The 20916-nt window shown below is 37.8% G+C and overlaps 1 protein-coding gene across 1 annotated transcript in view; it reads right to left on the bottom strand.

Annotated features, from left to right (window-relative positions):
- LOC140146796 (PHD finger protein 12-like) overlaps positions 1–20916 on the bottom strand; it is a 37896-nt gene that overhangs the window by 7581 nt on the left and 9399 nt on the right. Inside the window, 8 exon segments of the mRNA XM_072168678.1 lie at positions 630–770; positions 1758–1922; positions 3843–3975; positions 4608–4719; positions 5211–5332; positions 5335–5454; positions 6340–6533; positions 7097–7169. Coding sequence (XP_072024779.1) covers positions 630–770; positions 1758–1922; positions 3843–3975; positions 4608–4719; positions 5211–5332; positions 5335–5454; positions 6340–6533; positions 7097–7169 — 1060 coding nt within the window.

The following is a 20916-nucleotide window of genomic DNA, read 5'->3' as shown; positions in this document are numbered from 1 at the left end:
TGTTTAAAATATCTGCTATGTTACAAATAAGCACTTGTTTTGGCCGACATGATAGACATAATGTATGTCGCTGCAGTACACATCTTTTTGGTTGCTTTATGTAACTTCCGAACCACAAGACATTGCACATACACTACCTATAGCTGCACATGCTAAGCAGTGTACACTGTACAGGGGTGAGAAGAAATTCCACAATTAAATTCTGTGATGTAATTGAACATAACTGAAGGATTCCCGACCTATAGGAACATTTTGGGAGGGACGATAATTTTCACCTAAGGCAAACCTAGGGCTCGAACTCATGATCTCCCACCAACAGTGCAACGCATAACCGCTCGGCCATCTCATATGACATGGCACTATCTGAAACATGCACGTTCATATGCAAAAAAAAAATTGGGCAGGATTTACAGCAAGTTTCACAATCCACAAGCTGAGTTTTATCCTGTAAGCACCATTCTCACAATAATTAGACGGAGTGTAACAGGAATGGCGAACCAGATTATAAAGTTGCATCAAATGTTGGGCTATACATTGATTTGCTTCAAGCCTGGTAGTGAAGTCAATGCTCTATTGTTGTTGCGCCACAACCTTACCAACATTTTTAGCGGTGGTTCAAAAACACTTACCTCTTCTTGCTCCTCCGGTGTGCATTCTGGTTGAGTAGACAGGAGACCTTGTGGCAGAGCATTAAGGCTACACGGCTTCTCGTGAGGATGCGGTAACTTTGGCGGGGGCAGGCGATACTGGCTCTTGATGGCATTGGGTACCTGGTAGACAAATCGGTATAAATCATTATCTTACAAGCCATAATTTACAACCTATTGAAACAAAGAGCTACAGTTTTGGACCTTATTTTTGGGCATATTTGTATTGTTTACTCATGTCCAACTTACACCTAAGCCAAATTTGTTGTATTTGAAGACCAAAGTAAATTTTGAGTTTTGATTGCGATTTCCACACGTATGTATCGAACGTCTGTGCAATCTATTCAAAATCCTGTCACAGGAGAGTGATTTTGAATAGATTGCAGGGGCGTTTGATATGTATGTTTGGAAATGACAATCTCTCTATTGTCTTAATTAAGACATTAAATCCCCCATAGAACACCAGTAAGAGTTTGACCCCATAGTTTCTGGTGTCTGCCGTGAATATGCTGTTGAAAAAACAGATCTTGGGACCATTTGTCCAAAACGTTCTTTTTGCTGCATCATCAATTGTTTCAAGAAGTTACAACTGAATTTTGAATTGTCTCATTTGTAAAGCCCTATAAAAAATGATATAAGGCCAAGAAAAAAAGAATGTCTCAGACACCCGCGCGCATTGCTATGTGAACTCCAATTTAGCGCATAGCGTATAGCGCTACGCATTGTCCGTATTTATTTTTTATGCCCATACGTTCATTAAAAAAAATATTTTTCAGTATCGTATAGAGATTCACTTTTGTCTTTTCCCATAATGCATTTCTCCCATTTCAATTTTCTGTACTGACTTGCTATCTAGTGCAACATGGCATAGTGACAAAGTGTATCGCAATAAACAGAGCACATCCAGATCTTGCAAAATAAGTTTATTTCTTGACTATCGACCCATGTTTTGCCAGTCCATTCTCAAAATGAAAACAGGGAACCTGTATAAAGTAATGGGAGTGTCAGTTGATGAAATGAGGTGATGTATCATGTAGCAAAGGATTCTGGGAAGGGTAAGATATGTTTTCCAGGCCTAGCCCCCTATCATCCTATTATAATCAACCTTACCGCCAATGCTTTCCTTTTCTCAGGAGGCACATAGTCTCTCCTCGGTGGCCCAGTGCTGCGCAGCTTCTTTAAGAACCCAACTTTGATTGAATCTTGATCCATACGCCCATGAAAATCATTGAATATCTGGCACTTCTCTGTATGCAATCCGGCTTCGAACTTTGCCTGTCATGAAAAAAAAAAGAATTATATCATAAGATATTACTCACTTTTAAAACCACAACTTCAGAAGTTAGGTCTTTACCGTTACCCGCTGTAGTACCGATTACACTAGACACATTTCGTTGTTGACAATTTCCTATTGATTTTAGTCAAATGGGTATAGTCGCTATTTGATTTCCACTTCCAAAGTTGCTATCAAATAATGCTTAGGAACTTCCATTTTGTCCAATTCCATTTTTACCGGGTTGCAAAATTTACATCTTTTTCTCATTTAAAGCCAGCATTTGAATTTTTTTTTAAAACAGATACTATGGCAGTGAGCATCAAACAGACCAGTTGCAGTCCTACTTATGTAGGTGAATTGGGTAGCCTAAGAGAAAACCAGACCCTAATTGTAAGACTATCCATGTGCTTAAGGTGAAATTTACACCTAAACTTGTTACAGTTTTACCATTTTCAAGGGAAACAGTGAATTCCATGTCCATAGGAACAGGCAAGTCCAAAATATATTTGTCTCTTTTCATGCATGATCACTGAATAAACATTTTAAGTCAACTTCAAATTCACCTGAAGTCAATTTCAATTCACTGATAGGGTAAACAAACATTCACTGCCTTGAATTCATATTTTCGGTAAATCCCATAAGCCTTTGCATATTCACCCCTGATGATGCATTATCCATGCGCATATCTTTACTGCACATGTTGATCATCGATGAAGTGCGCATTAAATATGTGTGCATCAATAACAACTCATCAGGGTTAAATATGCAACGGCTTAAATGGGATTTACCTGTTTTCACTGAAAAGGTGAATTGATTTAAAGTATCACATCAAGTTGAATTTGAGGTTGAACTGAATTTGATTGAAATCTAATTTAGACTTTTTATTGTATATGAAAATTTGTATAAAATATAGGTATATACCGTATTGTTTGTAATAAACGCTCCCCCTCTAATAAACGCCCCCCTCCAATTTTTCTGTGAAAAATTGACAAAAATGCGAACATTTCCATGACATATCGTGTAGGTAAGCTTAAAACTTGCATCAGTCATGTCAGTTACGATCGCTAAATTGAATGGACAAAACCTATTATGACTCCCATCCATTTCAATGCCTAATTATGGTAGAATTTCACTAATTCCATGCACTTACAGGTGTAATTTTGTTGTATTTCCCACGAAAATATCATTTTCCATGGGCGCCGCCATCATGTATAGTCATAAATCCCTCCTTTTAATAGGAGCACCATCGGGAAATTGAACACGATTTTTAAGCTTTCTTCACTGACAATTCACTTCCAATAAACGCCCCCCTTTTGGAAAAATGCAACGCCCCCGGGGCATTTATTACAAACAGTACGGTAGATATCTTACATATAATTGTTTTAATTCTTCTTACTCTTAGTTCCCACCCCCACTTAGTAAGCATGGCTTTTATATTAAAACGTATCAGGCTATTAAATATAATGTGACTGCAACAGAAGTCCAGGAACAATTTCCAAATTTGAGTTGATGATTTGATGTGTTTCTGAAAGCTCCTTGCCTCAGCAAATATTCTATACTTTGCTTCATCTTGTGCTTGGTACAATGTAGTAACGTCAGTGCTTTTACATAAGTGAACCGCAATCACACCGACAAACCCACACATGGGCAATTCCAAGCTTACAGGGACCTGACCAAAAACATGAAAAATACTCAGAACAAGTGCTACCAGTAGCAAATTACAAAGGTTAAGATGCTCTTTAAAATTAAGTTGTCTTGTGTTATGTGTGTGCATGTTTATACCATGAATTTTCTTTGAAACCCCTGTTTTTAGCATAATAAAGTTTGTAAAAGAATGCCTCAAAGTGTAGCATGAGTTGCCATGAAATTGCCCACATACATCACTACCAAACTCATGGAGAACTTAAGTTATCCCTTACCAGTGATCTTTCTGGATGGTTGGGGCACATCCATCGCCCTGTAGGTAGACTAGTTAATGGTGGGTCCACACAGTCCTTGTGGAATAATAATGGGCAGTAGTCACACTGAATCAATGCAGAGACTCTGCAGCTCCTGTGATCAAAAGAAAAACACTTTTGAGGTTAGGCGTAAGATCTTCAGATTTCTTTTGGGGGGGGGGGTTGAGATTTTTTTTGTTTTCCAGTAACCTGCCTGTTTATCCTGTTTTGGACAAAATACCAATTTTTGTCCACAAGGAGCGGCCTTCATGAATGGCTCTTTTCAGGGCCACCAAAAACTTTTGCACAGCAGATAGGCAAGGTCTGCTTGTTCACTGTTCACAAGGGCCCGTCTAGAGTGAACAGCTCTTCTCAGAACCATCAGTAGGCAAATAGGCTAACTCCCCCTGAAACAAATATTTTCCATGCTATTTTGTGTAAGTAAGCTTACCCCAGTCCCCACACGATCATAGCATTGCTATAATTGGCGAAAATGACATTGTAAACCTGGAAGTCAGTAATTCTAAGTTAACAGTTCTTCATTTCGGCATGATTTTGAAGCTTACGCAACAATTTTCCCTAGAATTATCATTTTATAATGACCTGTAATAAGTGCCCCCCCCCCTCTAAAATTTCACGCCCGGGGGCGTTAATTTAAGGATATACGGTAGCTACCTGTCATGCTTGGTCACATCACATTTGTACTGGAATAATCAGTAAAACATCTCTCTGGGTCAAAGAACTTACTTGCTACACTGGAAACACAGCTTTGCCGGAAGGGGGACCAACCCATTATCCAATTCATGAGGCTTGCGATAATTCTTTGAAAGCTCTTCTTTCCTCTTCTTCCGAGTTGACCCTGTAAACACAAACGTGTGGAAATACAGTGTTATGAGTATTAGTAGAATGAACTGGACTACTACAGCACTAATTTTTTTGGATTAAGTTACTACCAAATGAAACATAGCTCCATCCTAATCATTCATTTAGCACTAACTGGAGATAAAAGAAAAAGTTCACTATTTTACCAATTTCTTGAAAAAGAGCCAAAAACAAGACATTTTGGCGTGTCTATCTGACAATCGAGTCACAAAAATCTTAGATGAAAGTCATGAAACACGTCTAACCATTCGAAATCTTGAGTATACGCTGAAATTTTGCTCCAATTCCAATTATTTGCAACCTTTGCAACACTCATGCATAATTTATTGTATGATTTCGGCCTCTTGACGATTTATAATGGCAGAGGTATACTCCACGGGCAGCAAAACAAATTGGCAGATTTACCATGTAGCACTGCAACCAGGACAATTTTCATTCAGTACTAGGGTTATGAAGGTATCTCCCTACCTGGCAATGGCGCAAACACCATTAATTCATCTGGCATATCAAACTGCTTCGGATTCTGCAACTTGGCTGCCTTGACGAGCAACTCAAACGGATTGAGTGGCTTCTCCTCCGCTCCGACGGGACCCGGTGTGACGGACGGTCCACCTCCATGAGCTGCAGCTCCGGCATCTTTAGGGACCCTGGTACTGCTGTCGATGTAGATGGACCCTCCAGTTCTTTTTGTGCTTCCCTGGAAATTAAATTTCTTTAGTGTAAAAAATAACTTCAGTTTACAATATATTTGATTCATTGTTTGCTGTGCTACTTTTAATTCAGTGACAGTAAGTCTGGTGGTTCCTTGCTTGTATTTGGTTAGCTTAGCACTAGTAATATTCACAAGTTACATATGAACTTAAAACACACAAAAGGAAAAGTAGTAACGACACATAGATTGCAGTTCCCGAAAAATCTTGAGAAGTGGGACAAAATATATTTCGGATGACTTGTAAAATGCAATAAATTAAACTGCAATTGTCATAACAATTGATGCACAAAATTAGTGCATCGAACCATCAAAAGGCTATTTTTGTTGAAAGAAAAGCTTAAAACAATACTACTGATATTAAAGGCCTATTCAGTGATCCTGCAGAAGTGTAGAAAATTAAAATTGTTTATAAATTGCTTACAAGTGAAGGATAAGTCATTCAAATTGTCATTTGGCATTTTTGAAATGACGAATTTGGCAAAAAACAAAGCAAACTAGCAGTATTGATGAAATTGAAGCCCCATTCAATGTAGCTAATTTATATACTGTCAGTATATAAATTATATATTCATGTAAATTATTTTGTCTTAAATACACGGCTTTCGGCTGAACCACTAGCAGGCTATGTTAGCACATCTACATGTATGAAAATGACAAAGGTACCAAAATCTGGATTTTGATGATTTTTACGATCATCCGGATGAGCAAATCACTGAATAGGCCTTCAACAGTTTTTGCCATTGCTCAGTTTGGCTTGCTAGTTCCCACAAAGGAAAAATTACTTCTATGGCCTGCATCTTCACTTGGAACTTGTTTTCTAAAGAAACTTTCCTGTTTAATCTTGATCTTATCAAAAGTTGGATGTACATGTGGTATGGTACTTACTTGTAGGCTTGTAACTGCACAAGGCGTAAGCACTGTTTCCCTTCCCTCATCAGTCTATCATTAAGTCTGAGTATGGGTGCTTTGGTAGGCTTGCTCATCTCCAATGTCTTGTCATTGTTGCTCTGTTTGCTTCGCCTACTTTTCCTCGTCTCGTCTTGACTCTTGGAGGAACAGGTGGATGCGGTGTCATCATCCTGTCAGGAGAAATTATGACAATGTTAACTCAAACTTACTAGACGCTTTTTAGTGGAGGGTAGGAAAGGAGGAAGGAAGGGAGAAAGGAAGGAAGCAAGGATGGAAGGAAATGAAGATAAAATTTGTTTTCTTGTGTGTGATTTTGACACCCCCACCCATCCTCTCAGGTGCTTAGCACACAAACAGCGAGAACGCCCAGGGTAAAGATACCTTGGATTTAAAGACGATTTTAATAAATTTCTATTCTGTATAAAATAAAGCTATTTCTTTTGACGTCTGCTATAAACCTAGATGTGGAAGATTTAAGAAACTTTAAGTCTTCCACAGCTCAGAGTATTATGTTTTCAAACAGGTTTTCTATGATTACTTTTTAGTTACCCAGGGCTGTCTGTTTTATGTTCCGCAAGACTGCAACTGGATTGAGTATTTCAAAAGGAAATTACCCAATTGTCTATTTGAAACCCATACAAAATGTACTCCCTCTGTGGAAAACTTGAGCAAAATCTTTCACAAGGGAGGGGGGGGTGGATTTCAAATGGATGGCCTAATGTTATCAAATTACCTTGGGTGAGACAGTACACATATGACAGAGCCATTCACCATCAGGTAAATCTTCCTCTTCCAATGGTGGATCACTGCAAGACAGAAAAATATGTAGGAAACGTTTGTTAAACATTAAATGTATGTACTTGACTAGCAACCTTGAGCAGTCACTGTCATTTGTGTGATTGTACAAATTTTCATGGACTATCTACAAATATTTGGTTCAAGTTTTCAACTGAGTATTGAAGCATGCCTTGCCAAAAATATGCAAGGTGATTGACCTTTCAACACAGTGTATTTGTTGGCTACACAGCTTGCATGTACAGTACACTCCATGTAGCCTACATGTATAGCAATTGACATATACACCAATGCTTGCAGCAAAGTTCAGGGCACACACCACTAAATAATCGTCCCATTGAAATACACGGAAAATACAAGAAAGTAAGTTTGTTTTTCTACCCCATGTAACAACATTTTTAATATTTTGATCAAACCAATGTCTTAAATAAAGATTAAACTTTTATTTAAATTTAATTTTTCGGGACAAGTTAAGACAAACTTGAGAGATACTGAACTCCTGAACAGCGCCATCCCGAATTTCAGCCGACACGCTCGCCTCCTTACCAGTTCCGGCCATGATATTGTTCCGAGGGCCTATTACCCATGCACATTCGATTCAGAAAATTTTCTGAACAGATATGTAATGTTGAGCTCCTATTCTATCTTTTTTATCAAAACAACCAAGAGTCACTCAAATTTGGTTCCCTCGGACGCCGATATATTTCGCATAGGTGCTATTTTTTACGAACTATGAAGGGTTACACCAAATGCGGAAGGATTTGGTGTAGTGCACCCTTATAAGAAAACATATTTTTGATATTCTTTATTTTTGGAATCAGTGGTCAACATCCTAAAAAGTGTAATTGCTTTTTATCGCTAGTCACTCCAAAGTTATAAAACAGGGCTCCAAACAAGCTCGGACTGAGTGAAAATATGATACTTTTCGCAATTTTCAGCATTCAAGGGCCAGAGCAACATTTTGACCATGTTAAACTGTATTTATAATCCCATTAACATCAGGAAAGTGACTTTGATTAAAAAAATATATGTACAATCACAAATTTAACATGACCGGCGACATGTGATCATTTCACCCCCCCCACTCTTAGATTAAGGGCGTGTCAATAGGCATATGCCTTAAGTTGGGGGGTGTTATAAATAGATAGAACGGTAATTTGACACTCTAAAATGTTAAATTTCCAAGTTATGTATTATTTTTGCAAGATCTAAAATTAAGAAACCCCATCATTAGAATTAATTGATAAATTTCTCTCTTGGGAATTGAACATTTGGTCATGAGATAAAAATGCCGTTATTTTGACATCATTAAGCCATAATATTGTATGCTTTGACTTTAAATGTCTATTGAGACCCAATTAAAGGTTCAGTGATTATTTTCAAAACGGTTATAATTGAGTTTTGATCTTATAATTACATTTTGCATCAAAATAATTCCAAAGATGTTTCATTTTTCAGCACCGAGATAACCAATAGTGACCACTTCTATGATATTGGGACCAAAATAGTTCAATTTCAAGCACGGTCTTAAATTGTCAATTCGACGGAACTTGCGTTTTGGCGCTAATTTCTCGTATGCGTTTAAGAATGAAATCGCGATTTGTAGACGGAAATAGAAAAACAGACTTTTTTTCTTTGCAAAGACATCAGTTACAGTCAAAAATCTCAACTTTTTTTTTTTTTTATTCAGGTATTATTAATGTCCATAGCATTTAAAATGAGTCTTCTAAGGGCACACACCACTAAATAATCGTCCCATTGAAATACACGGAAAATACAAGAAAGTAAGTTTGTTTTTCTACCCCATGTAACAACATTTTTAATATTTTGATCAAACCAATGTCTTAAATAAAGATTAAACTTTTATTTAAATTTAATTTTTCGGGACAAGTTAAGACAAACTTGAGAGATACGAACTCCTGAACAGCGCCATCCCGAATTTCAGCCGACACGCTCGCCTCCTTACCAGTTCCGCCATGATATTGTTCCGAGGGCCTATTACCCATGCACATTCGATTCAGAAAATTTTCTGAACAGATATGTAATGTTGAGCTCCTATTCTATCTTTTTTTTTTTTTTTTTCAAGAGTTTGCTCTAATTTGATTCCTTCGGGTCGCCTATATATTTCGCATAGGTGCTATTTTTTACCGGAACTATGAAGGGTTACACCAAATGCGGAAGGATTTGGTGTAGTGCACCCTTTCAATCTCTATGTGTGGATTGGTACTAGCTCTCAGTTTCTACTGACTAATTTCCAGTGAAGTAAGACTCATCATAAAACTGGCTAAAAAGGAAAATGTTTGAACTAGGCCTGTCCATTTGAATCATTTTTTGTTATCATCATTTACGTTGATGACTTGACACAAACAGGCTCAATTTAGCGATTTTTGAAAGTTGTAATCAAATACAACTACAGCGTGGTACCATTACTTTACCTGTTTACACAACTGTTGAATACTACTTTAAATTATTTTCAAAATTACATGTAGTAACCTGTCCCCGGAACCTGTCCTGTCCTGGACACTATTGAATCCTACAGGCACAATGAGGTAAAAGACAGGGCCTGGATTTCGTTTTGGGTTTGCAAAAATCCAAATTCACCATACTGTAGTAACTGCACTACTGTATGATACTTGAGAAGTTGATTCTCGCAGCCGAATCTTACGAGAATCGATTCTGTGATTCTTGTCGAAATCTAGGCCCTGAAAGGGCAGTACTTTGGACACAATATTAAGGGATCTAAAATGAGCGGGTGTTTTGGGAAAAAAAATCCATATCTTCAATACGAGAGGTCAAAATGTTCAATTGATCGTCGGCTTTTCATCCCACCTACATACACTTTAAGTATAAATCATCAGATTTATAAAGTTTACTTCAAGTACTGTTAAATATCAAAAATATCAATTTTAATGATTTGCCATAAAATGTGTATTAAATTGCAATTTCAAAAAATCAAAATTATTTGATATCAGAATGACATTCTTCGATTCAGAATGCAATTCGATATGTCTGATGTGCTCTGATGTCCCAAAATAAATACTGTCCAAACGTTCATACCCCAGCCCTTAAGCTGTGTGCCTGGCCAGACAAACCAGGATCTGTGGACAAACCCATAAAAGGAGAACAATATCTGTTGCCCAACAAATGAATTTGAACAAATGAACTGCCCTTTGAAGATATTATTGGGTTATACATTTAAATGCAGGCGACCTGCTGCTGTGTTGTTGTCATGCAATCCAAATAAACAAACATGTATTTTGATTGTGTGTACATTATGTACCAGTCTGCCACAAAAAGTCAGACCTGCCAAAAATAAGTTCTGTTTTTGGTCGCATGTCATAAGGTGGTCCAATTTCCAGAACAGAGTAAAATTGGTCAAAAAAGTTATTTTTTGATATGTTTTAGGTATTACCATTCTCTAATTAATGACACCATTTTTGGGTTGAAAATCCTTTTCTTATTCTTTAAAATAACTAATTAATGACTAATTAATACACAGACGTCAATGTAAATAAGAATTTTTAAATGCGTTTTTCTCAAATTGGACCTTCTGCACATAAAATGATGTCAAATGTTAATGCTACATTGGATCACTCTAGTATTTTGCAGATATAATCTTATAATCCCAATACTTAAATCTAGAACAAAAAACAAATGACTATCTCTTATTACATGCATATTAATTACTTTTAATTTTAACGATGTTTCCTTGCGCAAATTGTCAAAAATTGCGAATTATGCCTCGGCAATTGACTAGACTATGGAATGTAGTCCGGTGTTTTAAATGATCCAAAACTTACATTTATAACAGATAAAGTGAACTAAGTAGATACATGAAAAATGTGAGTTAATTCTCAAATTAATTAATGAATTAATCAATTTATTTGGTATGTGGAGCCTGGTTCTTGCATATTTTCGCAAAATTTTGTCTTACCAAAATGTTCAGAAAGTCGGGTTGCTCTACTTTTGTCCAATTGTCTCATTCTCTAGAATTTTGAGAATGCCAGTCATATGTATTAGAAGCAAATTAATTATTATTCATTTTAATTAACTAATAGCAAACATAATTTACCTGCATGTAGTTACTACATGGATTGGTGCATGAACTTCAAATCAAATTAGCGAAAGCTTAACTTCCGCATGCCCAAGTGGTTTCAAGACATATAAAATAATCCATATTTCTGTTTTATTGACAATATATAATTGACAATTGAACTGTATGTAGTATAATTGGTGAGTTTAAATCAAAGATATGCTTAAAACAAACAACAAGAGCACCAATGGCGCTGTGGCTCTACGCTTTTTTTGTGGGAAAGCAATTGTTCTTGGAGTCGAATGCGCAACAGGTTGGTAGGTCGGTCAATTTTTTTAAACCTTCAGTTTGAAAAAAATTCCCCACAAATATTCAATACGGTCCTTGAAACTCGATGCGGTGGTCAATCTTCCTCCTCCGCATTATTATTTTTTGCCGCTTTACTATTAGTTGCAAAATCTGAAAATAATTCATTATTGTGCAAATTACTACTGAACCAGCAAGAATAATTTGTTCTGCAAAATTTTAAAATCCCCTTTTTTTAGTATTTGAAGCTTTCAACAACTATAGAAAGCCTTGACAACTATTAGAATTCATCTAAATTGACCTCAGACGACCCTGAAATGACCTCCCAAAAATTTTGCTCTAAATGGTGACCTCAGATGACCCCGAAATGACCTTCTAAAAATTTGACTTCAAATGTTGACTGTACCCACCAAGTTTCATGCCCATACGACAGTTTTTGCTAATTTGACTTCAGATGACCCCTGGATGACCTCTGGTGACCGTGACCCACTATCCAATACAAACTTGTTCTGTGCGACCCTACAAAATTAGGCTCCAAATGTTGGCCGTGCCCACCAATGCCCATACAACATTTTTAGCAATTTTACCTCAGATGACCCCTGGGTGACACCGGTTGACCCTGAAATGACCTTCCAAAAATTTGACTCCAAATGTTGACTGTACCCACCAAGTTTCATGCCCATATGACAGTTTTTGCTAATTTGACCTCAGATGACCCTGGATGACCTCAGGTGACCTTGACCCACTAACCAATACAAACTTGTTCTGCCTGGGGTCAAGATGCACCCACCAAGTTCGAGGAACATGCGACCCCACAAAATTTGGCTCCAAATGTTGACTGTATCCAGTTTCATGTTCATACAACAGTTTTTTAGTAATATGACCTCAGATAACCCCTGGGTGACCCCAAAATGACCTTCCCAAAATGTTGATTCCAAATGTTGACTGTACCCACCAAGTTTCATGTCCATACGACAGTTTTTAGTAATTTGACCTCAGGTGACCCCGGATGACCTCAAATGACCTTCCCAAAATTTGACTCCAAATGTTGACTGTACCCACCTAGTTTCATGCCCATACGACCATTTTTAGTATCTTCCCAAAATTTGACTTTAAATGTTGACTGTACCCACCAAGTTTCATGCCCATACGAGTTTTTAGTAATTTGACCTCAGATGACCCCTGGGTGACCCCGGATGACCTTCCCGAAATTTGACTCCAAATGTTGACTGTACCCACGGTTTCATGCCCCTACAACAGTTTTTGCAAATTTGACCTCAGATGACCCCTGGATGACCTCAGGTGACCTTGACCCACTAACCAATACAAACTTATGCTGGGGTCAAGATGCACCTCAAGTACCAGGGATCTATACGATGATTTTGTTTTTGGGTGGATCACCGCGCCGCATAGGCATTTTACACATAAAATACACATAACCCACACACAACGCAATTGAATAACAGACCGGTACTGCACAGTGCCGCTGGTTACCAGTTGTTCTCATTTATGTAATCAGCAATTGGAGCCTACAAAATGTGGTGCATTTATAGTGTACGGTACTATTATGTGATATCGGGAATTGACACAAATTTTACGGTAACAAAATCAGTCATACCCAGAAAGGATAAAATTCGAATTGAGAAAATATTGTATGTGTGACTTGTTGTACTAAAGATGCATCCACCCACCAAGTTTGAGGAACATGCTTCCCCTACTATGCTAGTGCTCTGACGATAACACTCCGATCGCCATGCAATCTAAGTTTTGTAGGCCAGTGGGACAACGGAATCACTACGTGAACGAGCTACTACTACACTAGTCTCTGAGAGAAGAGGCAGACACAGACAAACAAACAGATTCTACTGTCTGTTCAATTAGCTTAGATTCTTGTATTTTTAAGATATTTGAAAAAATACAAAATTGTGGTCAAAGTCATCAAAGAAAAGTGTTAGCACATCCCTAGACCCAACGTGATTTATACTTTTCAAATTCCAAAATTCAATTTGAAACCCCATTTCTTTTCAATTTTGGTCTTTTCCATGATATTTTTATAAAAAGCTGTAGGACGTCGGGTACCATAAACTTTTTGAATCAATCCATTTAGTGCAATGGGGGACGAACCAGCGAATGTCCAGTTATAATAATTAGATGCGCTTGAGATAGTATTTATTTGTCCATCCGTATCAAGAAGTATTGTCAGGCAAAATAGTAATATTTGCCAGTAATTCGTGTTAAAACCACACGTACTGTTGAAACATTAGGGGCTATCAATTTCTTTAGCAGGGGGTTCCAAATATACGGGGGGTCATAAACTTTTGGGGTAAAATAGGGGGGGGGGTCATAAAAATGTTTGATGACCAAAATGCAGGGAGTCACAAGGTGACCACAGATAGTGGGGTTTATTTTGTTCAAAAAGACTGATTTCAATACAATTTTATAAGTGTATCGGTGGTGGAGGGGTCATAAAATTGTTTTTGCCGAAATAGGGGGAATCGCAATTTTATTGACGCCGACTTTTGACAAATTTGGGACCTCCCCCCCCCTTCCGAAGAAAATTATAGCCCTCTTACTTTGGAATTATTTATTTATTTGTATGTTTGTTTGTTTGTTTGTTTGTTTGTTTGTTTGTTTGTTTGTTTGTTTATTTATTTATTTATTTATTTATTTATTTATTTATTTATTTATTTGTTTGTTTGTTTGTTTGTTTGTTTGTTTGTTTGTTTGTTTGTTTGTTTGTTTGTTTGTTTATTTATTTATTTATTTATTTATTTATTGTGTGGATAGGTCTGAGAGGGTGTGGGCCTATAGGCCTATTATAAAACTGTTGACGGACGTGTTGATACTACGCTTTATTCGGTACAGTACGCGTATTGTTATAGAGGGCAATACTATGGGCTGTATGCCAGAGGAGGCTTAAAGGCATTCCTACAATGCACTATGATTGGGAAATTTGATCAATATAACCTAATTTTAAAGGCAAAGTCCCCATTGCCACACACACAAAATGGTAATTTTAAAACTGCAGCCAACGAGCTAATAGTTGAGACTTAGGACTGATATTTGATTTTCTTACAGGAAACATTCATATTGTCCCACTGCATTAATTTTATTCCTAAGTCTCGATGTTATGAATGTTAAATAATAGGATGAAAACGCCAGATATTTGCACACAGTTCCAATGCAAGGCATGATCAACTATACCACATGTGTACAAAAGCCAGACATACAAGGTCAGAAACACCATTGGGTTGTGGGCAGAGGATGATTTAAGCACTTCCCAGCAAGTCTTGCGGTTAGCACAGCTGTGTGAGTGAACATGACACCACTGCCCGCCCACTGCATACACACGTGCATGGTTAAATTTGAATTTGGACAGATATATTTACAATAAAAACACCTTCTAAAGGTTGGTCGATTTCACATTTTATGTTATCTACGGAAGGTGTGGATTATCCTTCATGCATACATCACTTTAGATCTGAAATCGACCAACTAATAATGACACACGGGCAATTCTAAAACAACGTCTTTTGCACAGAGTTCAATGGGATTTGAAAAGTAAAGTGGCAGTTGAAACTCTAGTGATAACACTTTTACAGTGCATGATGGGGCTTCCTTAAATCATCCTCTGGGTTGTGGGAATGTCTTTAAACATCCTCTGGCTGTATGCATTGTAATGTACACGAAGTAGCCTGGGTTCGGATCAGTACCCTCCGGTCGTGCACTGTCTATCAGCTATACACACGATCCAATAACAAGAACGGTATAACAATTGAAAAGACAGACCTAATTGTCAGAGGGACAGGTCGATTCCACAACCATTCATACCTATCACCTGATTTTTAACTTTGATTGTATTATCATGCAAATTCCCCGCATGTGGACAGAATTTTCTTTTAATTCGATAGGGTCTTTGCCCTCCTAAGTTCAGAATGGCCCGTCCCACTCGATTTGTGAAAAGGTCGCGAACCCTTTGGGTGGACCCAGGTAACTGCCTAAAATGAGGCAAAATTGAAAAGAAATGGGGTTTCAAATTGAACTTGAATTTGAAAAGTATAAATCACGTTGGGTCTAAGGGTGTGCTAACACTTTTCTTTGATGACTTTGACCACAATTATTTATTTTTTCAAATATCTTAAAAATACAAGAATCTAAGCTAATTGAACAGACAGTAGTGAATTAAATAGTGATGATCAGTTGTAGCAGCTACAAATTTCGAACGTTTGTCAGGGGTCAAACCCCTCCATTTATATTTCCCCACACTTTTTAGACAGACACCCTTTTATCAAAAAATTGAACCCCCACCGGCACCCTTATGCAGTGTTTGTGACCAAAGCTTACAGCATTACTTTATCAAATTCGAAGACTGAACATCGGCGCTATCGCCGCTTTTATACAGTCACTTCCGGGTCCATTTTATCACTATCTGCGCCATCAATCCATTTCAGAATCCAAATTGATGCAGAATTTTATCCTCATCTATCAAACACTCATGATTTTCTTATTCATCTGAAACATTTGCGACATAATATTGGCAAAACTGCAATCATCTTTCGAAAAGATACGACTTTAGATTGTTTACAGCATTACTTTATCAAATTCGGAAGACTGAACATCGGCGTTTCATACAGTCACTTCGGTCCATTTTATCATTATCTGCGCCATCAATCCATTTCAGAATCCGAATTGATGCAGAATTTATCCTCATCTATCAAACACTCATGATTTTCTTATTCATCTGAAACATTTGCGACATATTAAATGTTGGCAAAACTGCATCACTGCAACTGCATCGAAAAGATACGACTTTAGATTGTTTATCATAAAGTAACACATGGGCAAATGGGCAAAAGGCTGAGATACCTGTGAGATCCTGAATACATGAATACGTCAGTCTATACTCTCTACACGGCCGCTGTGGTTGGATCGCTCCACTTCTAGTGTGAGCGAAGCGGGCCAAAGCGGCTGATGTAGAGACTGAAAATTATATTCATTCATAAAACTCACGGTAGCGTCGATTCTACTACAGGTGACGTCGTATGAATTGAAAACATCAGCAAATTAATTTTTGACATTTTCTTTCCAGATTTATGAAGAAAATATGAATGTTTTTCAACAGATCATCAAATTACTTTATTATATTTTTTTTTCAATTGGTAGCGTTACCCCTCGCTTTATAATTATATATTGCTCACACGCTTTTTAGAAACCCACCCTATATTCCGCAAAATTGTAATTTTTACAGATTTTCAGAATTCCCAACCCACGCTGTAGAAAGCGTGCCAGACAAACAATGATAATGAATAGCCAGATGTGACCTTCGCTGTCGAGACGTTGTTTTCAGGGTTGTCAAACCCGCGATTTGGTAACCCAATTAGGCGACTTTTGAAGATTTTCCACGGGACAATTTCCTGCCCCATAGAATACAAAGGGTAAAGAAAAAATTAGGCGACTTTTCGATTATTTGACCTGCGATTCGGCTGAATTTTTTTGGCAACCCTGGTTATTTAGCGCTCATTTAATTAAATTACTACGCCGCTGGTCTCTAAATATTTTGAAGTGTTGTCCCATGGTAACAAAACTCTCGAGAACTCAATAAACAATCTGGACAAAGGAATCATCCAATCACGTTTCTATCCATGTGAGATCACCGCAAAAATTCATGATAAAAGGTCACTTTCCCAAAGAAAATAGTGCAATCCGTCAATTCCCGCCATGATCTCACAACTTAAATTACTCAGACCAAAATAATCTCTAGCGCATACAGGGAACCAAGCAAAAGCGATAGAAATGACTTGTTTCTCATGACGACTTTTGACTTTTCTCACTTCAAAATAAGTACTTTCCCCACCCCAAATTCACTTCTAAAGGAGTGCAATCGATTGCTAAATAACTAAGCAAACCTTGGAATGTAATTTCAAAGCCAAATATCATTAACAAAAGAAACCTTAGCATAAAAAGCAAGAACGCAAGTGGCCAAAATTTGTAGCAAAAATACAGTCCTCACTGACTACAATGACTAAGGCTCACTAGCTCCGCTAAGAGCCAAAAATCATGAGTTAAGCATAAAAAATTGAACATCTTCTCCACCGCCGCATCCACCGAAAAAAAAATCATTTTTATTAAAAAGTACTAGGACATGTAAAATAATCCATATTTCTGTTTAATTGACAATATATAATTTACAAATGAACTGTAGGTGGTTTAATTAGTGAGTTTAAGTCAAAGATATGCTTTAAACAAACAAAAATCATGAGTTAAGCATCAAAAATTGAACATCTTCTCCACCGCCGCATCCACCTGCTCCGCATCCACCTGCTCCGCCACCCCTTTCTCTTCAAACCTATTGTGCTGTAACTTTTGTTACTGACATGGTATTGGTTTACTTTGTAGCAATTTATTTAGCCCATACTTTAAGCTTTAAAATGAGACCTTGCACAATGATTTCAGTCTAGGGGTTGTGATGCTACAATAATTTATCCCGGGCAGCACGCGGAAAAATGTTCCCCCGCCACCCTTTTTGCATGCCCACCTTATGACATGCGACCTTTTACATAATTCAAAATAAAACAAACAAACATTTAACCACATCAGGAAACCAACTGGTACCATCACAAGGTGAAGACTATTCAGGGTTGTCACTCCGCCAGTTGGCAGTAACCGCTACTACATGTACAATATAGTAGACTTGGCCAACCAGTACTCAATCAAAATAAGCTTCCATCCTGCCGAAGTTCCGACCAGCACAAAATTGAACAAAATATTGTATGATTATGCACATAATTTATCCAAAATCTTGGCCAAAATCTACAATATTATAATTATATTTTATTTATGTCCATGCATAATTGCAATGTGCACCAACATACATGTATCACCGCCGCCATAATTCTTAGTCACATACATACAAAGAGCTGTTTATAGCTCTTGGCCTATAATTTATGTATGACTATACTACTCATTCATGTTTAGCTAGCGACATTCCATTATTTTCTATATTTATGTCAGGCGGATTTATCCGCCTGATATACTGTGAAGCTCCTAAATCTTCTTCTTTCTTTCTTCTTTAGTAGAACCAAAAATTGCTACTAGTGCCAGACGCTTGGACCAATGTTGACCAAACTTGGCCACAAGAAGCACTGACCCAAGCTTAATATAACTTCTACACAGATAGGGGTCAAAGGTCATGTAAGGGTTATTAGGGGTCATTTTGTGAAAATCTTAAAAATGCTACTGCTCCTGTAAATGACATGCTATGACCACCAAACATGGTCAGCAAGAACCGCTGGCCCAAGCTTCAAATAAGTTGTACCACAGATTGGGGTCAAAGTTCATGTAATGTAATGAAGCAGCTATCATTAGAGGCAGCAACCTTGTGCAGGGAAACAGCTATTTGATAACAAGATATAAGCATATAGTTTCGTTGCATGCTTGGGCATGTCTACTGGTGTGGTTTTAAGTTTCCAGGAAAATTAACAGTAAATATTGTGCTGCTATTTTGATAATAAGAGGTAAGAGTTGTTAGGTTTGGAAATTATGCTATCCAATGATGCATTTATGAAAATACACACTAAAGGTTGTGAAATGATGCTATCCCATGATGCATTTATGAAAATACACACTAAAGGTATGTGATAAATGCTATATAGTTGCTTGTGCGGTGGGGATGGTGGTCAAATTATATTCCTTCCCATGATGCATTTATGAAAATCAATACATACACACTAAAGGCTATATGGTAAATGCTATATAGCAATAATGGTGGGGGGGGGGCAAATTTTGAAATTTGTCCGATTGGGCTAAAACTTATATATAATAATCATAAGGGGATCATGAAACATCAGCTATGGTCATCCAAGGTCAAATGTTACAGCTGCTCCGATGGGGCAGTAACTCTGGGGAAATGATCCCTGACACTTGGGGAGTTTGTAACCGCAAAGGTCATGTGAGGTCAAAGGTCAGGTCAAATTTAAAGTTGCTTCGATAGTGCTGTAACTTCGGGAAAATGATCCCTGACAATTGGGGAGTATGAAACCACAAAGGTCATGCGAGGTCAAAGGTCAGGTCAAATTTAAAGTTGCTCCGATCGGGCTGTAACTTGGAAAAAATGATCCCTGACAATTGGGGAGTATGAAACCGCAAAGGTCATGTGAGGTTAAAGGTCAGGTCAAATTTAAAGTTGCTCTGATAGGGCTGTAACTTCGGGAAAATGATCCCTGACAATTGGGGAGTATGAAACCACAAAGGTCATGCGAGGTTAAAGGTCAGGTCAAATTTAAAGTTGCTCTGATAGGGCTGTAACTTCGGGAAAATGATCCCTGACAATTGGGGAGTATAAAACCGCAAAGGTCGTGTGAGGTCAAAGGTCAGGTCAAATTTTAAGTTGCTTCGATTGGGCTGTAACTCGGGGAAATGATCCCTGACACTTGAGGAGTATAAAACCGCAAAGGTCAACTGAGGTCAAAGGTCAGGTCAAATTTAAAGTTGCCCCGATTGGGCTGTAACTCAGGGAAAACAATTTCTGACACTTCATGAGTATAAAACTAAAAAGGTCATGCAAGGTCAAAGGTCAGGTCAAATTTAAAGTTGCTCCGATTGGGCTGTAACTGATCCCCTGTAAAATGATCCCCCACACTTAGGGAGTATGAAACCATAAAGGTCATCTGAGGTCAAAGGTCAGGTCAAATTAAATATTGCTCCGATCAGGCTGTAACAACTTGCGGAAATGATCCCTGACACTTGGGGAGTATAAAGCCGTAAAGGTCATCCAAGGTTACAGGACAGGAAAGGTCAAATGATGTCAAATGTTAAAATAGGCCCGATTAGGCTTAAATGTGATGCAAATTATCCTTGATTTGAGATAGCATGAGTAGTCAACTCACGTTTACCCGAGGTCAAAGGTCAAATGAGGTCAATCAGAAGTCATCGCCTGACATTCGTGGCTCGTGAGCCACAGTAGCTCTAGTTTAGTATTCTAATCATAACCCCTGCAAAGCCAAGGGAGTCCACATTCACACAATTTTTCAAAGTAAATGATCTTTTTAGCTATCTTTGACCCAGGCCCATCGCTAGAGAATCTGCCAGTGATAACTTGTGGATTTTAAGGACAGTTTTGTTTCAGGTTACACATGACCAAATACTTCGTCTTCATGTTCAGCTGGCCATGTAATAACATCATATTTTGCAAATTGGGTCCAACTTCAGTGTCATTTTTGCAAAAACTATACTACATGTACCGGTAAACCAGCATTTCAGAAATGTACGCCATGATGATGATCATGAATTATTTCACTAAAGTTGGGGTACAAACAATGCAGTTCAATTTAAAAGTCAGCTTGCCTGTGCAAAATTACGTACAGCTGGTTCACCAAACATTCATTATTGAAGACCTCTGCATGCATAGAATGACACACAGG

The sequence above is a fragment of the Amphiura filiformis genome, chromosome 2, assembly GCF_039555335.1.
Source record: "Amphiura filiformis chromosome 2, Afil_fr2py, whole genome shotgun sequence".
Taxonomy (NCBI): Eukaryota; Metazoa; Echinodermata; class Ophiuroidea; order Amphilepidida; family Amphiuridae; genus Amphiura; species Amphiura filiformis.
Note: the sequence above shows the minus strand (reverse complement) of the source record. Positions and strands in the feature narration are given on the sequence as shown.